The 18,620-nt window shown below is 25.1% G+C and overlaps 1 protein-coding gene across 1 annotated transcript; it reads right to left on the bottom strand.

The window, feature by feature from the left end:
- Positions 1 to 3,741: 3,741 nt before the first annotated feature.
- LOC129606804 (flexible cuticle protein 12-like) lies at positions 3,742 to 5,190 on the bottom strand. The gene is made up of 2 exons (XM_055517368.1): positions 4,953 to 5,190; positions 3,742 to 4,425 (listed from the first exon to the last, which is right to left on the bottom strand). The coding sequence occupies exons 1-2, from the start codon at positions 5,078 to 5,080 to the stop codon at positions 4,233 to 4,235; spliced, it is 321 nt and encodes a 106-aa protein (XP_055373343.1). The 5' UTR covers positions 5,081 to 5,190; the 3' UTR covers positions 3,742 to 4,232.
- Positions 5,191 to 18,620: the final 13,430 nt, after the last annotated feature.

Genomic DNA, 18,620 nt, shown 5'->3' with positions numbered 1-18,620 from the left:
AATGTTAAAAACATTTTTTGTTGGTACTTTTAATGTGACAATACGAAGTGCAGGTGATTAACAAAATATTATTATGTGATAAAATACACAAGTACTTAAAAGAGCTTCAGAAATTAAAAAAAAGAATACATATGTACATACATACATATGTATATAAAAATAAATTCAGAAAAAATACTCGTAAATGTACATATGAACATACATATGTATGTATGTGAAATTATTATGGAAAAAACTGGAACTAAATGAAAGATAATTGCATCTTCCGAAGGACTTCATAATTTACTTACATTATGTTGTATTATTTAATTACGAAAATCAATTAATCTAGTCCAAAAGTTAAAATGAGTTATAATTTTTTAAAGGTATTGCTTGTAAGCAGAGAATCTTCAACGTTTTCTTTAAATTGTCACGTGCAGATAATTTTGTTGCTCAAAACTGAAATTGTAATAAAAGCTTCGCTTATATTAACCTTGCTTATCAGAAGGGCATGTCTATTGAAGTTGCGCCGCATAACTTTACTTAAGAGATAGAGAGCACGTTTTACGCCAAAAAAAAAAATTGCCCTTGGGTCTTTGACAATACTTCTTTTGAATCAATATAATATGCTGCTAACAAATGAGTTAAGGATGCTCATTTTTTAATAGATCAGAACCATGTTGGACTCCCGAATCATCACGGCTGATATGGGATGCGCTAGTGTCACAAGGAGCATCGTATGTATGGCTGTCACTTTTCACCTCTGCTTTGGTGTATGGTGATGAATGGCCTTTTGTATCTACAGACTCTCTGATGAATGAAACAAGAAGCAAGGCCAGTTGATGATCTGGTTGTTATTGTGAGAGGCCAGGTTGATGATCTTGTAATTGACTGAATGCGAGTGGGTCTGAACATCATTGGGGACTGGTCTCAGACTTAGTATTAAACCCGGCAGGCTGTTATTAGACGAGTTGCCAGGAAACTCAATTTTTTTCTATAAACTAATTATTTACAGCAGTTATTTGGCTACTTTATAAAGCATTTGACTTTAGATTTAAAATAATTAAATGTCACATCTTTTCTCACATAAAATAAAACTGTAGACGTGTCCTGATTAACAATATTTCTTTATTTGCTTACTTATTTTATTTAATTCTGAGGTGAATTTTAAAATTTATAAAATACCCATAAAAAAAATTGGATTGTATGTATGTATTAATAGATAAGATTTTACCTACATACATTTATGAGGTATACAATACATTTGAAATCAGTTTCAAAAATGAAATGGGTTGAAATTTTGTGGCAGATTAAAAGATTAAATAACATGAGGATGATCCTGATTGTAGGCCTGTGGCTAATGAAATACTGTGACTATGACTTGTTATGAAAATTCAATTATACTAAAGGTTTCAAAAGGCGAATATTGTTTTGAAAGTCATAGCTCTATTCCCTCATATCACCTTCAAATGTTCGAAATAATGAAACCTGCATATTATGTTACTGCATAGCTACATGAGTTTGCTGCAACAGAAAGCTTCACAAATGCACAGAATGTATTCCGTTTAATATGCTCTGCGTTTTATCTATATACATACATGGTGACCCGTGAGAAGGCCGACTGCTAATCAAATCTTCTGTTTATTATTGCCAAACCATTAAGCCAGCCTTTTAAAATTTATTATACAACACCTAAAGGCTATGCAGTCTATCACATACTAGTATATGAAAAATAAATCTGTGCTAAATTTGCTAATATTTCGCTTTAACGTTGTTATCGCCCAGTGAAATATTTATCACTATAAAATTATAATGATCCACACTTAAAATTTTATTATGCATAACTGTATACCTATACATACACACATGCGCCATAAAAAAAAAATTAAGCGAATCTAAGTGAAAAATTAATTGACTAATTTCCATTTTTTTTGCATAAATTTTATTATTCAAAAAAAAAAATACACGGTATTAATTTTGTTCCTATAGAACGTGTATAAAAGAATAGTAAATTCGATGTGTGTATATATATATGTATGTAAGTTTAGTAAAATGAACAGCTAGTGAAAAAGATGATGCATTCATCCTATAACAATTATGACAGTTTATTAGATATTTTGTTTTTCTATATAAAGCTTTTAATTAATGTAATAATTATAATAATAATAAAATGTTATAAACGTTATTAATTTACAATACAATATTCGAACACACATAAATGTATACGTACATACAAACTTATTGATTAAATCTAGATAAAGATGGATGTACAATCTTAATCATTGTGATATTTATTTTTTGATTCTTTTTGGCTTTAAGCTCTTTGTTGGTTACTATTAAGTTTTTTCTTCGATTTCTTCGATTTTAGAAAGTTGATATGCAATTATTATGTATTTTAAAGCATACTTCAAAGAATTTGGGTCATTACGTTATATACACACTATTATATGTAAATATGTACATACATACATGCAAATATTAATTAAATTATAGATAAATTTTAATTATATGCAAATGCTGATATCTGAAATTTTAATTAATTTGTAAAATTTCGTAAAAAATTCAATATTTTAATGTCATTATTACCATACTAATTTTGATAATGATTATAGGTATATAATCTTAAATTGCAATTGCGATTACAATTTTTCAAGGTTAATAATTTTAGGGCACTTGTTTTTCCATATAATTAAAAGAAATTAAAATAATGGAAAATATACTGAAATCCGAATCTAGCTCGATATTAATCTAGATGCAGATATATGGTTGAATAATAAATGTTAATAATTACCCAAAATCATTAGTGAATTTCTTAATTTAAAGATCATAATGATAATCTTATACAGTTATATATATATTATAATTAATTCTTATAAAAACTGCTGTAAATGACAAATTGTATATGTTGAGTATAAGTAGGCATATTTAATGTCAATTTCCGTATATACATATACATACATATATAATGTAATGTTTAATTATTAACTAGTCTACTTAATTTTTAGTAAGTAGACATATTTTAAATACGAGTATTGTTCTACTTTAATTTCATAAACACTTATACACTCCATAATTTATAGTATATAGCAAGTGTATACACTTCGTTTTTCGAAAATTAAATTTAAGTGAAAAAATTTATTTTCATAATCTTTTAATTATAATCTTAAAGACCTTTTTAACTTATCAACTTATATTTCAATTATTTTCAACTTTTATACCAGAAAATTATCTTAAAAATATTTTCAATAGTCCTTGTATACAGCAGAATAAAATGTTGTTACAATGATCTTGTGATCTTATTGTAATTACCATTTAAAATAGTAATTAATGTTAATCATCATTATTTACAAAGTAAATGGAAAGTAATAATTTTATTTCCATTATTTTAAGTAAATGTTCGGAAAATCAATTTTATCAATTGGCGACAAAGTTAATGATTAAATATTGAGTCTTTATTTATTTCTCATTCACTTACTTTTGAAGTATTTATACTTGAAACACCCCTGTAGTAAAAGTATTTATACTATTTTTTAATTACTAGACCTATATTGTGTGTAATCTTAAAGAGTTCATTAATTTGCCCAAGTTTAAAATTTTTAAAATGCGTAAATGTGCGGATTGTTATAATAAATATAATTCAAGGCTATCTGGCAATATTTTGCAATTTTAATGCTGCAAATTGAATTTAATTAAAACAATTATTATTTTTTTTTTATATAACAAAATCTTGTTCTTTATTTTTTATTCAATTTTATAATTTTTTTTTTTTATTTTAATTATTATCAGTTTTAATCACATTACATTTTTTTTTTTTGTTTTTTTAATCTAAATGATTCGTTAAGTACAATTTAAAAAAATGACTTAATTTTTTGTCTTATATAAAATTAAAAATATAAAAAGAATTTTTTATAGCCAAAAAAAAAAAAAATTTTGAACAAAAAAAAAATTTCTTAAACCAAAAACAAAAATTTTTAAATCGAAAAAAAAAAATCTTAAATCAAAAAAAAAAGGTGGTATTTTTTTTTTTCAAATTTTCTAAATAAAAAATTTGAAAGCGAAATTAAAATTACAAAATTAAGTGAGTTGAGTGAGTGAGTGAGTGAGTTTTTTTCATTACTGCGTAGAGGCGCATTCTTGAAGATGTCTATTATATATATATATATATATATATAATAATTATAATAATAGTATTTTTATTTTCTCTTTTAAAAAATATAATATGGCATGACTAGATGTTATTCTAATATACATGCTTATGCTGCACGTGGTAAATGTGCACCTTCTGGTTGAAAACCATTTTCATCAGCAATATAATTTAATGTATATGTTTGTCCATCATCAGCAACCCATGAATATGAACCACGTACAGCAATTGCTTCTTGTTCAGTACCAATATTTCTTAATTCAGCTTGTTCTTGACGTGATGTACCATCACTTGTTTCGAAACTATTTATGTACATAATTAGAAAATATAGTATAGTATATAATAATTAAATTTTAATGTTAATTGATTATTAAATTAAATTGTTAATAAAGATGACAAAAAATTCATGTATAGAATGAAAATTAATAAAAAATTAAAATATTTTAAATTTCTATTGTTAGTATGCTTGAATTTATTAATGAATATTGTCAGTTAATTTTACAAAATATTATTAATGATTTTCACCAAAAATGTTGAATGATAATTAAATAAAATATCAATTGTTCGATAAGATTTTATTCCGAATTTTGGAAGTGAAAACGATCTCATTATTTAAATTTCTTTTTGAAAACTTTTTTAAATTATTTTCTAAATTAATATTGTCTTTATTATTCAACACTATTCTATTAAAAATTCGATTCACTTTAAGAATTTTTAAATACACTTTTCATTTTAATAATAATTTAAATATTCCATTTAATTATCCATATTGTATTAGAAATAATTACGTAAAACAAAAATTTATTTAAAAAAACCAAAAAAAACTTACGCAAAATTATAACCATCTACACCAATATTATTATTATCATATCGTAAAATTTGTGCGTTTCTTGAATCATCAATTGGTACAGCAACAGCTACAGCAAATAAAGCAGCGAATACAATTACGAATTTCATTTTTAAATAAAAAAAAATGAATTTATAAATTCTTTAAAATAAAAAAAAAATATATTCCGTTTCGGACTTTTATTGTCGAAAAGATAAACTTCTAATGTTAATCTTTTTGAATTGAACAACAGTTTTTATACAAATTTACTCCCGGTTGGTAATTGTTCCAATATTATGTACAATAATATAACAATTGCCCGTAAGCGCATATATTTATGACAGTAGGTACATTTTTATATATTGTTATATACGTTATATATTTGTGTTATATGCGATTGAAATGTATACATAAATAAATGAAGAGTACATGTACATTGAATTATAAAAGGAATAAGAAGAAGAAGAAGAAAAAGAAGAGGAGTACATAAAATTAACCATTCGCACATTAAAAAATATTTAAAATTTTTTTTTTTTTTTTTTGAAAATGTAGTAGTTTTATACAGTACATTCTTATATACAAACATACCGTATACACCTTATATATACCGTAAATATTAACTATTTTAAATTTATATTTCTTATGTACTCATATTAAAATCTCCAAAGTATAATAATTGCGTATATGATGTGCAGATATTATATGTACAATTGTACATGCCTATACATATATATATCTTCTATATACAATAAATTTTGTTAAAATATCATCCATAAAGTAAAGGTGAATTCAATGAATATTATTAACCTATTGAAATCAATTGAAGATGGTTGCACATCATCGCAATATGATCAAAAAAAAAAAAATTTATTTTTTAACTTTCGTTATATTTTTTTTTTAATTCAACAATGATTATCAATTTGAACGGTATATGATATTATCAATCAATAATCAATATCATCATCATCAACTTAATCATCTTAAAAATTTTTTAATACCTACATACTATCATGTATTGTGAGTAGAATTCATGAGGAAAAAATGTGTTTAAGAGCAATATCACAACAATTTTAATAATATAAGTAAGTGAAAAGAAAGAGAAAAAAACAAAAACAAAAATTAAATTGTAAGTATAAAGTATAAAAGCTTTGAATGCCATTAAATAATTAGCACTTCCAGTCAAAATAAAATTAAAATTTTTTCTTATTATAAAATGTTATGGATTTTCATATTTGGAAAAAGGCATAAAGTTATGAGAATAATTGGTTACTGCCGTCCAAAATTATAACATGACTACAAAGCCATAAGTCCCCTGCAAAACCAAAATCAAATACAATTACGGACACTATTGTGTTTAAGTTGCTGGAATCCATCCACGCTATATCGTAAATCGGGGAACAACTTGAGATGGGACCAAGTAGAGCGACGTTATTTTTCCTAACCAATTCTGACAAGTGGAAACATTCTCACACCCGTTTGGAGTTTATTAAGAATAAGTCAAGAGCTTTAAGTCGTTGTCTGGCAACATATACTCGAAGGTATAACAATCGCAGGGTTAAGTCGCAGAAATCCACCTGCTCTGAACCGTGAATTACAGAACAGCTCAAGCTAGTATAAATGGTAGAGCAACGTCATAATCAATTCCACAAACAAATGTAAACACTCCCACACCCGTTTGGAATTAATTAAGAATAAGTCAAGAGCTTTAAGTCGTTGTCTGACAACATATACTCCAAGATATAGCAATAGTTTTACTCTTCTACCTTCTGTGTATACTCCCCTGTAAGATAAGGAAAAATTCTTAAAAATTTTCAAAAACTCAATTTATATGCATTTATTCTCGATTTTTTTTTTGTTGAAGTTAGAACAGATGTTCCAAATTTTTTACACCACACTACATCTGGCATCAATACCGAAATCGAAAACATAACTTTGACCCATTTCTTTGCAAATTCTTTTACTCGTAAAAATCTTGTGTTATATCAAAACTTTAAAGTGCAACATGCAGAGCTATGTATAGGTATACGCGGACACGCCATTCTTCGTATGACTACCCCGTGGCATTAAAACTTATGTGGCTCCAAAATTTTTACGAGATTCGCTTGGAATTTCTAATTACCAAATTGGACGAATATTGTTTTTGTCAATAATTCATTCCATAACATATCAAATAACGGGATCTATACCAGTATACATGCATAATTCGACAATTTAATCCAATGTACAATAGAAAATAACGATTCAATTCCATTGACTAACAAATCAAAGAAAAAAAAGACCAAAACTATCTAGATCTTTAATGAATCAATCTTTGTCATAATTATTTTTATTGTATGAAATTTCAAAGCAGATCATCTTTTTTTTTACATCTGATTGTATTTGATATTTATATAATGTTGTTTATATACTAAGTACATAATACGATAATAATGAAAATGAAAACAGCAAGCTGATGACCTTCTATACAAAATTATTATTTTCTTTATTTTTTTGTTTTTTTTTTCTTTTACAAATAAATATCGAAATATGGTGGTCAAATATGCTTATATTCACAGAGTACCTGCATACATACTTAACTACATAGATATATGGCAAAATGTAATTATATACAACCAATTCCAAATATCGTAGTCATTGTAAGTATGTGTCGTTTACTCGTCATAGTTAAATACTTTTCAGGTATGTGCAGGTACTCATCATATGTACATTTACTTGGTTTTTTGTTATTCTTCTTGTTGTTTTGGAATGAATCAATGAATTTAATAAGTTTGTGTATTTATGGATTCTGAAAATTCTCTTCATCTGTACAACTTAATTCAATTTCATAAAATTGTTTCTATTTTTTCTACATTACTATACATGTAGATATAATCCACACAAAAAGTAACAAAAATTTTTAAAAAATTTTAGAATTTAATTTGATCAAACAATTGATAATGTCTTATCAAGAAGTTTGCTAACTCAATACTGGATGCCTGAAATTTCATAGCACTTCCAAAATATAGGGTGATAAATTGGAATTAAATTGAAACGAACAAAAAGGCTGGTTATGAGCTTGCTGGACATCTTCATCTTTTTAAGTTTTTTCTTATAACTTGTTCACAGACGCTTATAATACAGCCAATTCGACAAACGTATTCCAGGGTTTGAGTCCCAGATTCTTTGGTTAAAGGACCAGCATCATGATTACCCCTAATAAAGGGTTAAAATTTTTTTGTTTGAATATTATTTTATGTTAAAAATGAAGAGCTCACAAACCTTACGAATGGTATAATAAAACCATGGTAAAAAATAAAGCTATATCTAACATGTCTATATTATATGTAGGTATCTGTACATTCATTCATATATGCTTAACTGTATCGATATTATTATGGTGATTAAAATTGAAAATTATTTTTTAAGAAAATATTGAATCTTAAGCGCGTGTTTCTTAAAATTTACACAAAATAAAAAAAAAATCTTATAAATATTTAAAATGTAAACATATATGTACGTACATACATACGTATGTATGTACATATATGAACATAATAATTAATATATAACAATATATAACAAATTAATATACATATATGAACATAATAATTAATATATAACAGAAAAGTTAATTAAAATTGTTTTTGGTATATAAAAATCTTTAGGAAGTACTACAGTTAATTTTAATAACAAATATAGAATTTCGCGATAGACAGAGACAGAAAAGCAATTTATAAAATAAGAACAACAAAAACAATAACAACAACCTGACAATCAAATTAAAAATTAAAATTACTTTGTATTTTTTTATTCTTTTTTTAAAAACGTTTACGTTTGTTTTCGTAGATTAATAAGTACTCTTAAAAAATACAAAAAAAAAAATATTTAAAATACTTAAAAAATGAAAAAACAGATTTTGTATTTTTTGGAAAAATCTATTAAAATAATTAAATGCGTTATGGATCAGGAGGAGTGAGGAAGAGATGGGTTTTTAGTGTTTGTTATTTAACGAGAATTTTCGATTATTGTGTATATAGATTTTTTGGAATACACACATGCACATTACGTTAAACATAACGCTCCGATCGTTATTATGCAAACAATAATAAATCACGTATAGGTAATTAAATTGTATGATGATGAAAAACAAGTACAGTAAATCAAACGGTTAAGAGAACGGTTTATTTGCGGAACAAGAAAAACAAATGAAACAAATCAAAAACAAAAAGCGAAAAGCGAAAAAATGATGGATGAATTTTAATTTTTCTTCGTCTTTTTCTTCTTTACTTAGTACGAGTACTTTACTATAGGAATTCATAATATTGGAAGATGGGTGGGTAGAAAATAATATTCTTTTAAAAAAACTAAGAAAAAATATTTGAAAAAATTTTTAACTTATTTTTTTTTTCTTTTCTGTTACGTAAGAAGTGGTAATCATCAATTAAACTGGTTATTTATTCAAATCATACATTGTATTCATTTATTGGTCACTATCTATACGAACAGTGAATTAAAAAACCATTGATAGAATATTAAAAAAAATTTTTTTTAAAAATCTAAAAATATCAAAAAAATCTTAACACGCAAATGTGTATAGGAACATTGAGAAGAGTCAATGAGCGTGTGCTTCATACGAAGGGGTTTTGGCGATTATTATTGCATTTTCAAAAATAAAATTCATTTTATTTAAAATTCTCCTAAAGTATATAAATTAATATGTTCTTCTTTTCTGTTAATTAGTTAATTTTATACGACGTATACTTAAAATACGCAGAAAATCTACTATTTTATACTATTTGAAATAATTTAAAAATTCTTAAAACGTTTTCAATTAAACGTCTTTGATTTGTATGTGAATTGTATAGAGAACAACAAAGCGCATCATATAATGTCATCAAATAACGATTTATAACGAGAATACGATGTATGTATATGCATATTATTTTGTATAATTGGACGTGGGCATTCTCTTCATTCCCAGCTTGCACTAAATAGGAAAATATGTCCGCCAGGAATTTATTTGAAAACAAAAAGTGAAAATATAGAAAATCGTTTTTCTGGAACACAATTTACGTGAAAAACCATCGAAATATGGAAAATCGTCTGGAAAGGAATTTATTTAAAAAATTATTGAAAATATCAAAAAACGTCTGTCTGGAACGCATTTTATATGAAAAACCGTCAAAATATGGAAAATCATCTGTCTGGAACGCAATTTATTTAGAAAATCGTTAAAAATATGAACAAGTGTCTGTCTGGAACGCAATTTATATGAAAAACCGTCGAAATATCGAAAATAGTTTGTCTGGAACGCAATTTATTTAGAAAATCGTTAAAAATATGAAAAAGCGTCTGTCTTGAACGCAATTTATTTAGAAAATCGTTAAAAGTATGAAACGATTTTCTATAGCGTCTGTTTGGAACGCGATTTATTATTGAAAAAATCATAAAAATTTTAAAATGCATTTATTTAGAACGCGGCTTATATGAAAAACTGTCATAATATATTTATGAATGTGAAAGAATTAATTTTATTTTGCATCAATGTCACTGGTCATAATTGAAAAGGTAAGAGAACCAATTAAATAAACACAATCAATTAGTAAAAATTCGTTTTAATAACTTCTCTTCCTTAAACGAAAATAATTCCAAAACGTAATTTTTATGAACACATATTTATAAATTATACCTACACAAGTGAGTTAAATGTTACTTTTTTCGATGAGAAACCTAATGAAAAATTCATGAAAACATCCTTGAAATATTGAACATAATCTTAAACTATACAACATGTACATTACATAAAAATTACATTACATTTTTAACCTGTTAACAAAATTTAAATTGAAAAATTATGTTGAATTTTCATAAAAAAAAAAAAAAAAAAGTCAATCAGGATGCGCATCATGTTCATCTTATTTATGTAATTTTAATGTAAATAATTAATTTTGGAATTCAAGTTTTTTTTTGTCGGAAAAAGCATTTAAGACAATAACAATTAATACAGAATATAATATGAAAGATATTGGACAATATTGCTAAAATTTCGCATAAATAAATTTTTCTTTCAATTAAGCCCTTCATTTCATTTTAAGTGTTACTTTTATCATTATGTTATGCTTTAAAAATTGTTTATTACATCTATAATTGAGTTGAAAAGAAGCATGAGTAGCTACTAACAAAAGTAATTAGCTTCTAAGTTAGGACACCAAAAAATTTCACTATTGCGCACATATCAGGTAGCGCCCCACCATATTACGAAGCATCTTATTCTGGAAAGTTTATATTTGCTTGGCACAATCCCATGGTTTTACATCATCTGTTCATATAAGCTTCATTATTTGGTTATATATCAACACGTATAATATAGAACCCAGAATACTACCTTAAAGCACACGCACCCCAATTTTGTTTAAATGTGACTTCTTGACCTGCTTAATTTTAAATAGATTTTCAGTTAAATATGATTCAAGTAACTCCACGAAATGTAAAAGTTTCTACTTTTTAAGTTTAAATTGCAATCCTTCGTATCAAATTTTATTAAAAGCCTGGGTCACGTTCAGAAGTATTGTTGAAAATATTTGCTTTTCTCCTAAAACTTTTTCTACTATATTTATTACTCTGTGCACTTGGTCAACTGTTGAATGCTTCGTTCTTAAACTAAACTGATAATTTGGAATCAATTTTTTATTTTCCATTATCGGTATCAGCCTTGTTAACAATCGGTGTAACATTTTTAACAATTACGGGACAATAATAAAGTCCAGATTTTAAAAATAAATTAAATTTTTTAATTGATTTTGCTCCCAATTCAAATAACTTTCGTTTTCAAAATATTAAAGAATTGCAAATTAATCTTGGCACCCCCAAACGAGTTTTTTTAGAAATATATTGTTTAATTTTTTTCTTTAATTGCTTTTCTTAATAAATATTTATTTAATTTTAATTTATTAATAATTGAAAACCTTGATTTTAATCAGAATAAATTTAAAAAGCAAATTTTTATTTAATTTCAACAGCAAGATGACAAACACGTTATTTATACAAATTACCTAGATGTATAAACACCACATGACGTGTAGTGTTATAAAAATTGCTAATGATTTACAAAAATTATTTTAATTCAATATTAAACTCATCATAAATTAAATATTATAATAATCTTATAAACTCATACTGTACCTATACTTAAAACTAAATTTTTTTTTAATTTACTCAATTAATTTTAAAGCGCAAACCTGTACGCGAGTAGTTTATGAATTGAAAAGAAATTAATTTTCAAATATTGTGGACACCCACTTCGATAATCACTTAAATCCAAAAATTATTACAATTAATTTAAAATATTTTAAGGTCGTTTTTTAGTGTATAATATGGTTCGTGGTACAAACAATTTGTAATGCAATCTACTGGAATAATTTAATAAACTTCTTAAAATTTATAAAAAAAAAATTTTTTTTTTAAATATTTTGCGTTTCCGTATTAATATTTTATTTTTTTTTTTTGCCATCTTTTTCTTGCAAAGTTCATCCAATATAAATTTTTTGAATTAAAACTTTAATTTATGAAACTCAATATAAATGAATGTGTTATAATTTAATTGTGTTCTAATAAATGCGAGAGAGGAAAAACTGGTTCATATACACAATCATCTGTTTTATTTTGATGATTAATGGTGTTTGTACGCGAGCCAAAAAAAGGTATAAATAAATGTAAAAACAAGATTAAAAATTCTGAACAATGTCAGATCACTTGAAGTTTTCCAATATTTTAATTGATATATCTGTTTATAATTTGATATACAGTTATTTCAGTAATGCAAACAACTATAACGATGTATCGATTTGTTTTACATAAGTTTATAGGGTAAATAGGATAACTGGTATGCATAGCTCAATATATAACCGGTTTGTACATTTTTGTATATACTTTGGTAAAAATAGGAAAAGAAATGTGTATTATTTTCATCATGCCCGCTAGAATGTAAATGTCATAAACCAGTATATTACTCAAAATAATTTCATAAATTGAGTAGTACACATATACATATATGCTCTATGAAAATTTAAAAATTTTTCATAAATAAGCTATTTCTTTTTAATATTAAAAATTGTAATAAATCTTTTAGCGAAGTTTTCGAAAATTCGCTTAAAAAATCTTTACCTCTTGTAGTTTAGCCAAAAAATACACTTCAACGTTCTCGTATAATTATCAAATTGTCTCTAAACAGGAGCCTTCAAATATGTTATCAAGTAAATTTTGTAATGTTACACAGTAATCGAAATACTTACCTTAATATTCCCTTATTTTCTGGTTAAGTTTTTATTTTAACAAAACAATAATATCATACGAGGTTTTAACGCCATTCTGTGTCTTCCAAGGAATTTCTTGATTTAGAAAACAAAACAAAAATGAAAATTAAATTCGATTCTTCTTGATTTAATTTTGATTCTTCTCAATTTAATTTCGATTCAATTCACTTTACAATTGAATTATACATCTTTTTGTTAGAAATTATTAGGTTGTAGTTACAAATGATTTTATTAGAAAATTTTTTTTTTGCTATTCTTATTTATTATGTACAAAACTACAAATAAATTAATTATTTTTGGAACCGTACACAATTTATTTTATATAAAATTTGCCTTAAAGAATAATTATGTAAAAATTTTCGAAATTCACACCACATTAATCGAAATAGGTTATACATATGTAAGTACTTTAATAGTATATGCATTGTATTTTTATTAGTTGCTTGCACAAATCATATGATTGCTATTGTTAGATAGAGATAAAAAAAAATTTAATTACCACTGATAATTGCGTCAAATTATAATGAGACTCAAATAGCAATAATTTTAATTTTTTGTAATTATATTTTTAAAATTAATAACAATATAGAAAATTAATATTAATACAAAAAAAATTGGTAATAATCATTATAAAAATTGTAATTTTTTTTTTTCGAAATTCCACACCTCATTAATAATAATTTGAGAAAAGAGGAAAACAACAAGAAAAGACGTACCATAAAAAAATTTCTTTTAAACATTTTTGCAATTTTAAAATATAGATGGCGCAGTTTCAAATTTCAACTAAATGTGTCAAACGTCAAATTTATTACAAATACTTTGGTTCATCTTACTTTTTCTTTCGAAATCTTTTACTAAACATATTTTAAACCTTTTATACATACATACATACATATATTTTTGTTATTATTTTTTCAAACTTTCTTAATTTTGCTTTTTGTTAATTAATTGAGACAAAAAACAACAATAATCAAAACCTCAAAATATATTTTTTTTTATTAATCAAAATTGATTAGGATTACAACTAAAACTAAAATACATTAAAGATATACAAGATAATGTTATACACTACAATTATTACAGATAAGAAAAAAAAAACATAATTTTATATTTTACCTACATCATCTTTAAGATCATACTGACCGCGATAACTGATTTAATAATTGACTGAATGATTGTCTAAATAATAATGAATTATTTAAAAAAGAACCAAAAACATAATGAGACCTACAAACCTCGTGTAAAGTTGAAACATAAGCAAGAAAAAAAAACAACATCAAAATTAAAATTATTACTTAATTTTTGAAAATTAGTAAGAAGCTTAAAAATTACTCTTATTTAATACAGATATACACATATGTACGTTAAAAAGTGCAGTAACTCTAATTTTACTAAGCGACTAAAGTTTACAGAAAATCACAATTTTTAGCTCGTAACAAGTAACAAAAAACGGATTGAATGTAAATTATAAAAATTAGAAATATTTTTTTTTTTTTGTTTGCTCCTCTAAAATGAATTCATGTAGAAAAATTTTGATGGTCTGCCCTACACTATCATCATTTTAAAAATTAATTAATCACATTGTAGGTACTTATATGTATATTATAATTTTATATAGTATAGGTTCATCATTTATCCGCAGGTTAATTTCTAAAGCAAAAATTCATTCAACTTCATTCAAATTTATTATTTATTACTAAAAGTTATTATACTCGTAGTATAAGAAGATATAATAATAGTAATAATGTTATAAAAATTTTTTATAGTAAATTAATAAAACTGCTACACATAGTTTTTTGGCAATAATATAAAAAATACGTTGATAATGAATAATTGTTTAATAATGCAAACAATTCTAGGGGGAAAACAATAATCTGAAAATTAACTTAATCTAAGTAAAATTGAAATTTAGAAAAAGAAAGGTAATTTCTTCATACATAACAGCACAATACCTTAATGCACGCACCTTCAACAATCGAGTTCTATTGGAAAGTGAAAGTTTTTCAGTTTTTCCACATTTATGGATCAAACCAATGGTTTTTAAAGAATCAACCCCTTGAACAAGTGAGAATACTGCTTTTATTTACAATTTACGAATTTATTTAAATTAACTTTGCCATATACCAGAACGGGTGGATTGGGACGGGGATATTATAGACGGGAGAGTGGGGTGGCTACAATAAGTCAAAAATGGCTGCGGTGGCTTGGGGGGATGCTCCTGTCCCACTCGGTTCCCTTAGAATCTATCTATCTATCTATGGACGGAAGAAGGGGTGAATGAATAGACGAATGGAAGGATGGAGAGATGGACGGACTAACAGACAGAAAAACGTCTGCTTCAAAAATGAGCCAAAAGTAACTAAAGATTGCAATTCTGAAGAAGGTGGCGCATCGTTTTGTTGAAAAATTGTCCTCAAGCTTTATTTTCTTAAGTTCCAATAGCTTATTTGTTAAGATGCTTTGCAACCTAAAAATTCAAACATATCCGACTTTTTGCTAACTAAATTAATCTAGTCCAAGCCGGCTTTAACTTAAAATTACATACATTGTTCTTCAAATCATAATTAATTAATTATCTTATCTTCATTATTATCTTATTTTGTTTCAATAATCAAATTTAATTAAAAATATACGATTAAAATTCTTAATAACACCTACAACAATTTAAGAAAAAACTTGAAATATTATAATTGCAAATACTTTAAAAACGCGACAAATATCAAGATTTTATTGTCATTTGTCATTATGATTATTATTTTTCATTATCATATTAAATATCTAACAGATTTGTTTAGGATGATTAAATGACCAATTATGATAAGAAATCGATTAGGAATAAAAAATTAAAAAAACAGATAAAATTTTTCTCTTTTTTTTATATTTGTTTTTTTTTTTTTAATATAAATTATGAATGAATACAAGTCAATTAAGATAATTTCGTTTGTCGCACACACATACACATATATATTTAATTTATTTCTCAATTTTTTTTTTTGCAACCTTAATATATTTGTAATTTATTAATATTTTAAATATTATATTAAAAATTTTAATTATATTATAAAAAATATAGAAAAAAATCAAAATAAAACATTTAATTTTCGACTTTTATTGATTTAAAACAAGCCATTTAAAACAAAGACTAATAATAATAATCATTAAAATATTTAACCCACTTACTGGCATAGACGAGTAAAATCGCCAATAAAATAGAGTCAACTTTTGGGTCATGACGAATGTACTCGTTAAAATTTATCATGACATCGAGACTACTAGTCAATATAATAAAAGATTAAATTGTTTGTGTGTATTTCGTCACCCCTTCGAAATCAAAATACCTTTCAAGTGTGTATTTGCGTACATGTATATAAAAAATTTTATAATTCGCTTTGTGTCATTACGAGTAAGCTCGTCTTGTTTTCATGCAAATTTGCTGAGTATAAAAATAAGTGTGCTGTTGAGTAGATCGACAAAAATGTTGTTGCTAATAGAAAATAAAGTATGAACAGGAACACGAAAAATCGAAAAACTATTTGGAGAGTATTATATCAGACTTAGAAGTTTTCGATGTATCGGTTTATTCAGAATAAGGTTTTTTACGTTTTAACTTTAAATAATTTTAAATTTCCTTTAATTTTTTGTTTACAGAACTTTTATATCTCTAATATGGAAGATATATGAAAAGTGACCCCCACATAATCACAACTTTAAAATGGTGTCCGTAGAGAGTTAAAAAAAAAAAATTGTGTGCTAAATTTAGACATTTTTGGTTAAAATTAAAATATAAAAACAAAAAATCGGTAACTATTTATGTTAATTAGATATCATGGCACGGCGAGTTACACAAAACAAAAAAAAGAAATATCACAATCAAATATGTTTTATTAAATTATAAATGAATGCCTTTTTATATACAGTCAAATCAAATTTAACTAAACGTGCTGGGCAGATGAGTATATGAACTAATTATTATGTGTTACTGTGTCTGTATTTCAGAATAAATTTTTAATTAAACTGGAGACTCTTTAAAATAAGCATTACTAAATATATACAAATTTATAGGTATGAGAAAAAAAATGACACGAAAATTTTAGAACAATTATTATGAGCTTATTAAGACAGCCCAATACTGCCGCAGAGTATACTGAATATGAATTCTTCACTAGACCTGGACTGTGATATTATCATTATGTCTTATGTTTGATGCTTTCTTTCAAGAATAAATAGTGCGCATATTTTAATGATTTGACAGGCTCCCTATAAATATGAAGGCAGGGCATTTACCCACAAATATGAAGAATATGTGTTTTGACCCTTCCGTGTAACAGTTGATAGTACGTGATCTTATTTGGTATAGTGCGAATTTGCTTTCTCAATTCTTTCTGTTATCTGCTCACAGAGTAAAAATTTTCTCAGAGCTCTGCCTCTGAACTGTACAGTCTTTGGTATAATTCCGAACTCTTCCTGCAAATATTACTGTCCTGTATTTTCTAACCTGAAGATCAAAGTCTCCACTGCTGCCTTGGCAATCAGGTAAAGTAGGATTAGTTCCAATATTACCTTCGATGTTGGAATTGAGCATTTTCTTATAGCCCTTGTGAGGCAGACGCAGGTAAGTCTCTGCAATTATATCACATTTTTCTTATCCTTATTATTACACGTAAACTACTTTAAAATAATATAATATAAGATTAATGTTTTAAGGAAATGTGCTACAAGTTTTAATTTTTATTTTATTAACAATTTGTTTAATTAATAACAGTATGTGCACGAGCGTACTGATTAGGCATATGTCAAATTCAAATGCGGCTTTTTGTTTTTTTCTATTATTGTTGTCATTTATTGTAATAATTCATAAATTATATTTAAATTTTAAAAGAGAAGAGTGGCAAAATGAAAAAGTGGTTTGATTATTTTTTTTCATTTTGTTTTCATATAGAAAAATTATTTTTCTAATAAAACTTCTTAAATTTGGTTTTTAGTTTTAATATTTATGTTTTTCTCTTTTACTATATTTTACTAAAAAATTATAATTTTTTGATTAAAACTTTCTTGTTTTAAGTATAGAAGAAAAAAGTAGACAAAACAACAATGTAGATATTGAGATTTTATGCCTAAAAAGCACCAAAAATTTCATTAAAACAAAAAAAAAAGAAGATGATTAAAGATTTTTGCTAATCATATATATTGTAGTTAAATATATAAAAGAAAACGAATCATTGTAATTGGAATTAGTTATTTACGATAAAACTAAGATATTGGTTGTATTGTAAATTTAAAAAATAAAAATATTCTACAAAATATACGTTTGGGATTTTTCGCTTTGATTTTGCTTAATTCTTTCATATCATCTTGTATAGCAAAAAATTAAAATAATAAA

This window comes from Condylostylus longicornis, unplaced genomic scaffold (assembly GCF_029603195.1).
Source record: "Condylostylus longicornis isolate FDR11 unplaced genomic scaffold, ASM2960319v2 ptg000022l, whole genome shotgun sequence".
Classification (NCBI taxonomy): domain Eukaryota; kingdom Metazoa; phylum Arthropoda; class Insecta; order Diptera; family Dolichopodidae; genus Condylostylus; species Condylostylus longicornis.
Note: the sequence above shows the minus strand (reverse complement) of the source record. Positions and strands in the feature narration are given on the sequence as shown.

Bases quoted from the DNA above. Each gene is read 5' to 3' on its own strand.
- LOC129606804 (XM_055517368.1), bottom strand. From the start codon at position 5,080: ATGAAATTCGTAATTGTATTCGCTGCTTTATTTGCTGTAGCTGTTGCT. The intron at 4,426-4,952 runs GTAAGTTTTTTT...GTACATAAATAG, and splicing joins GTAGATGGTTATAATTTTGC to TTTCGAAACAAGTGATGGTA.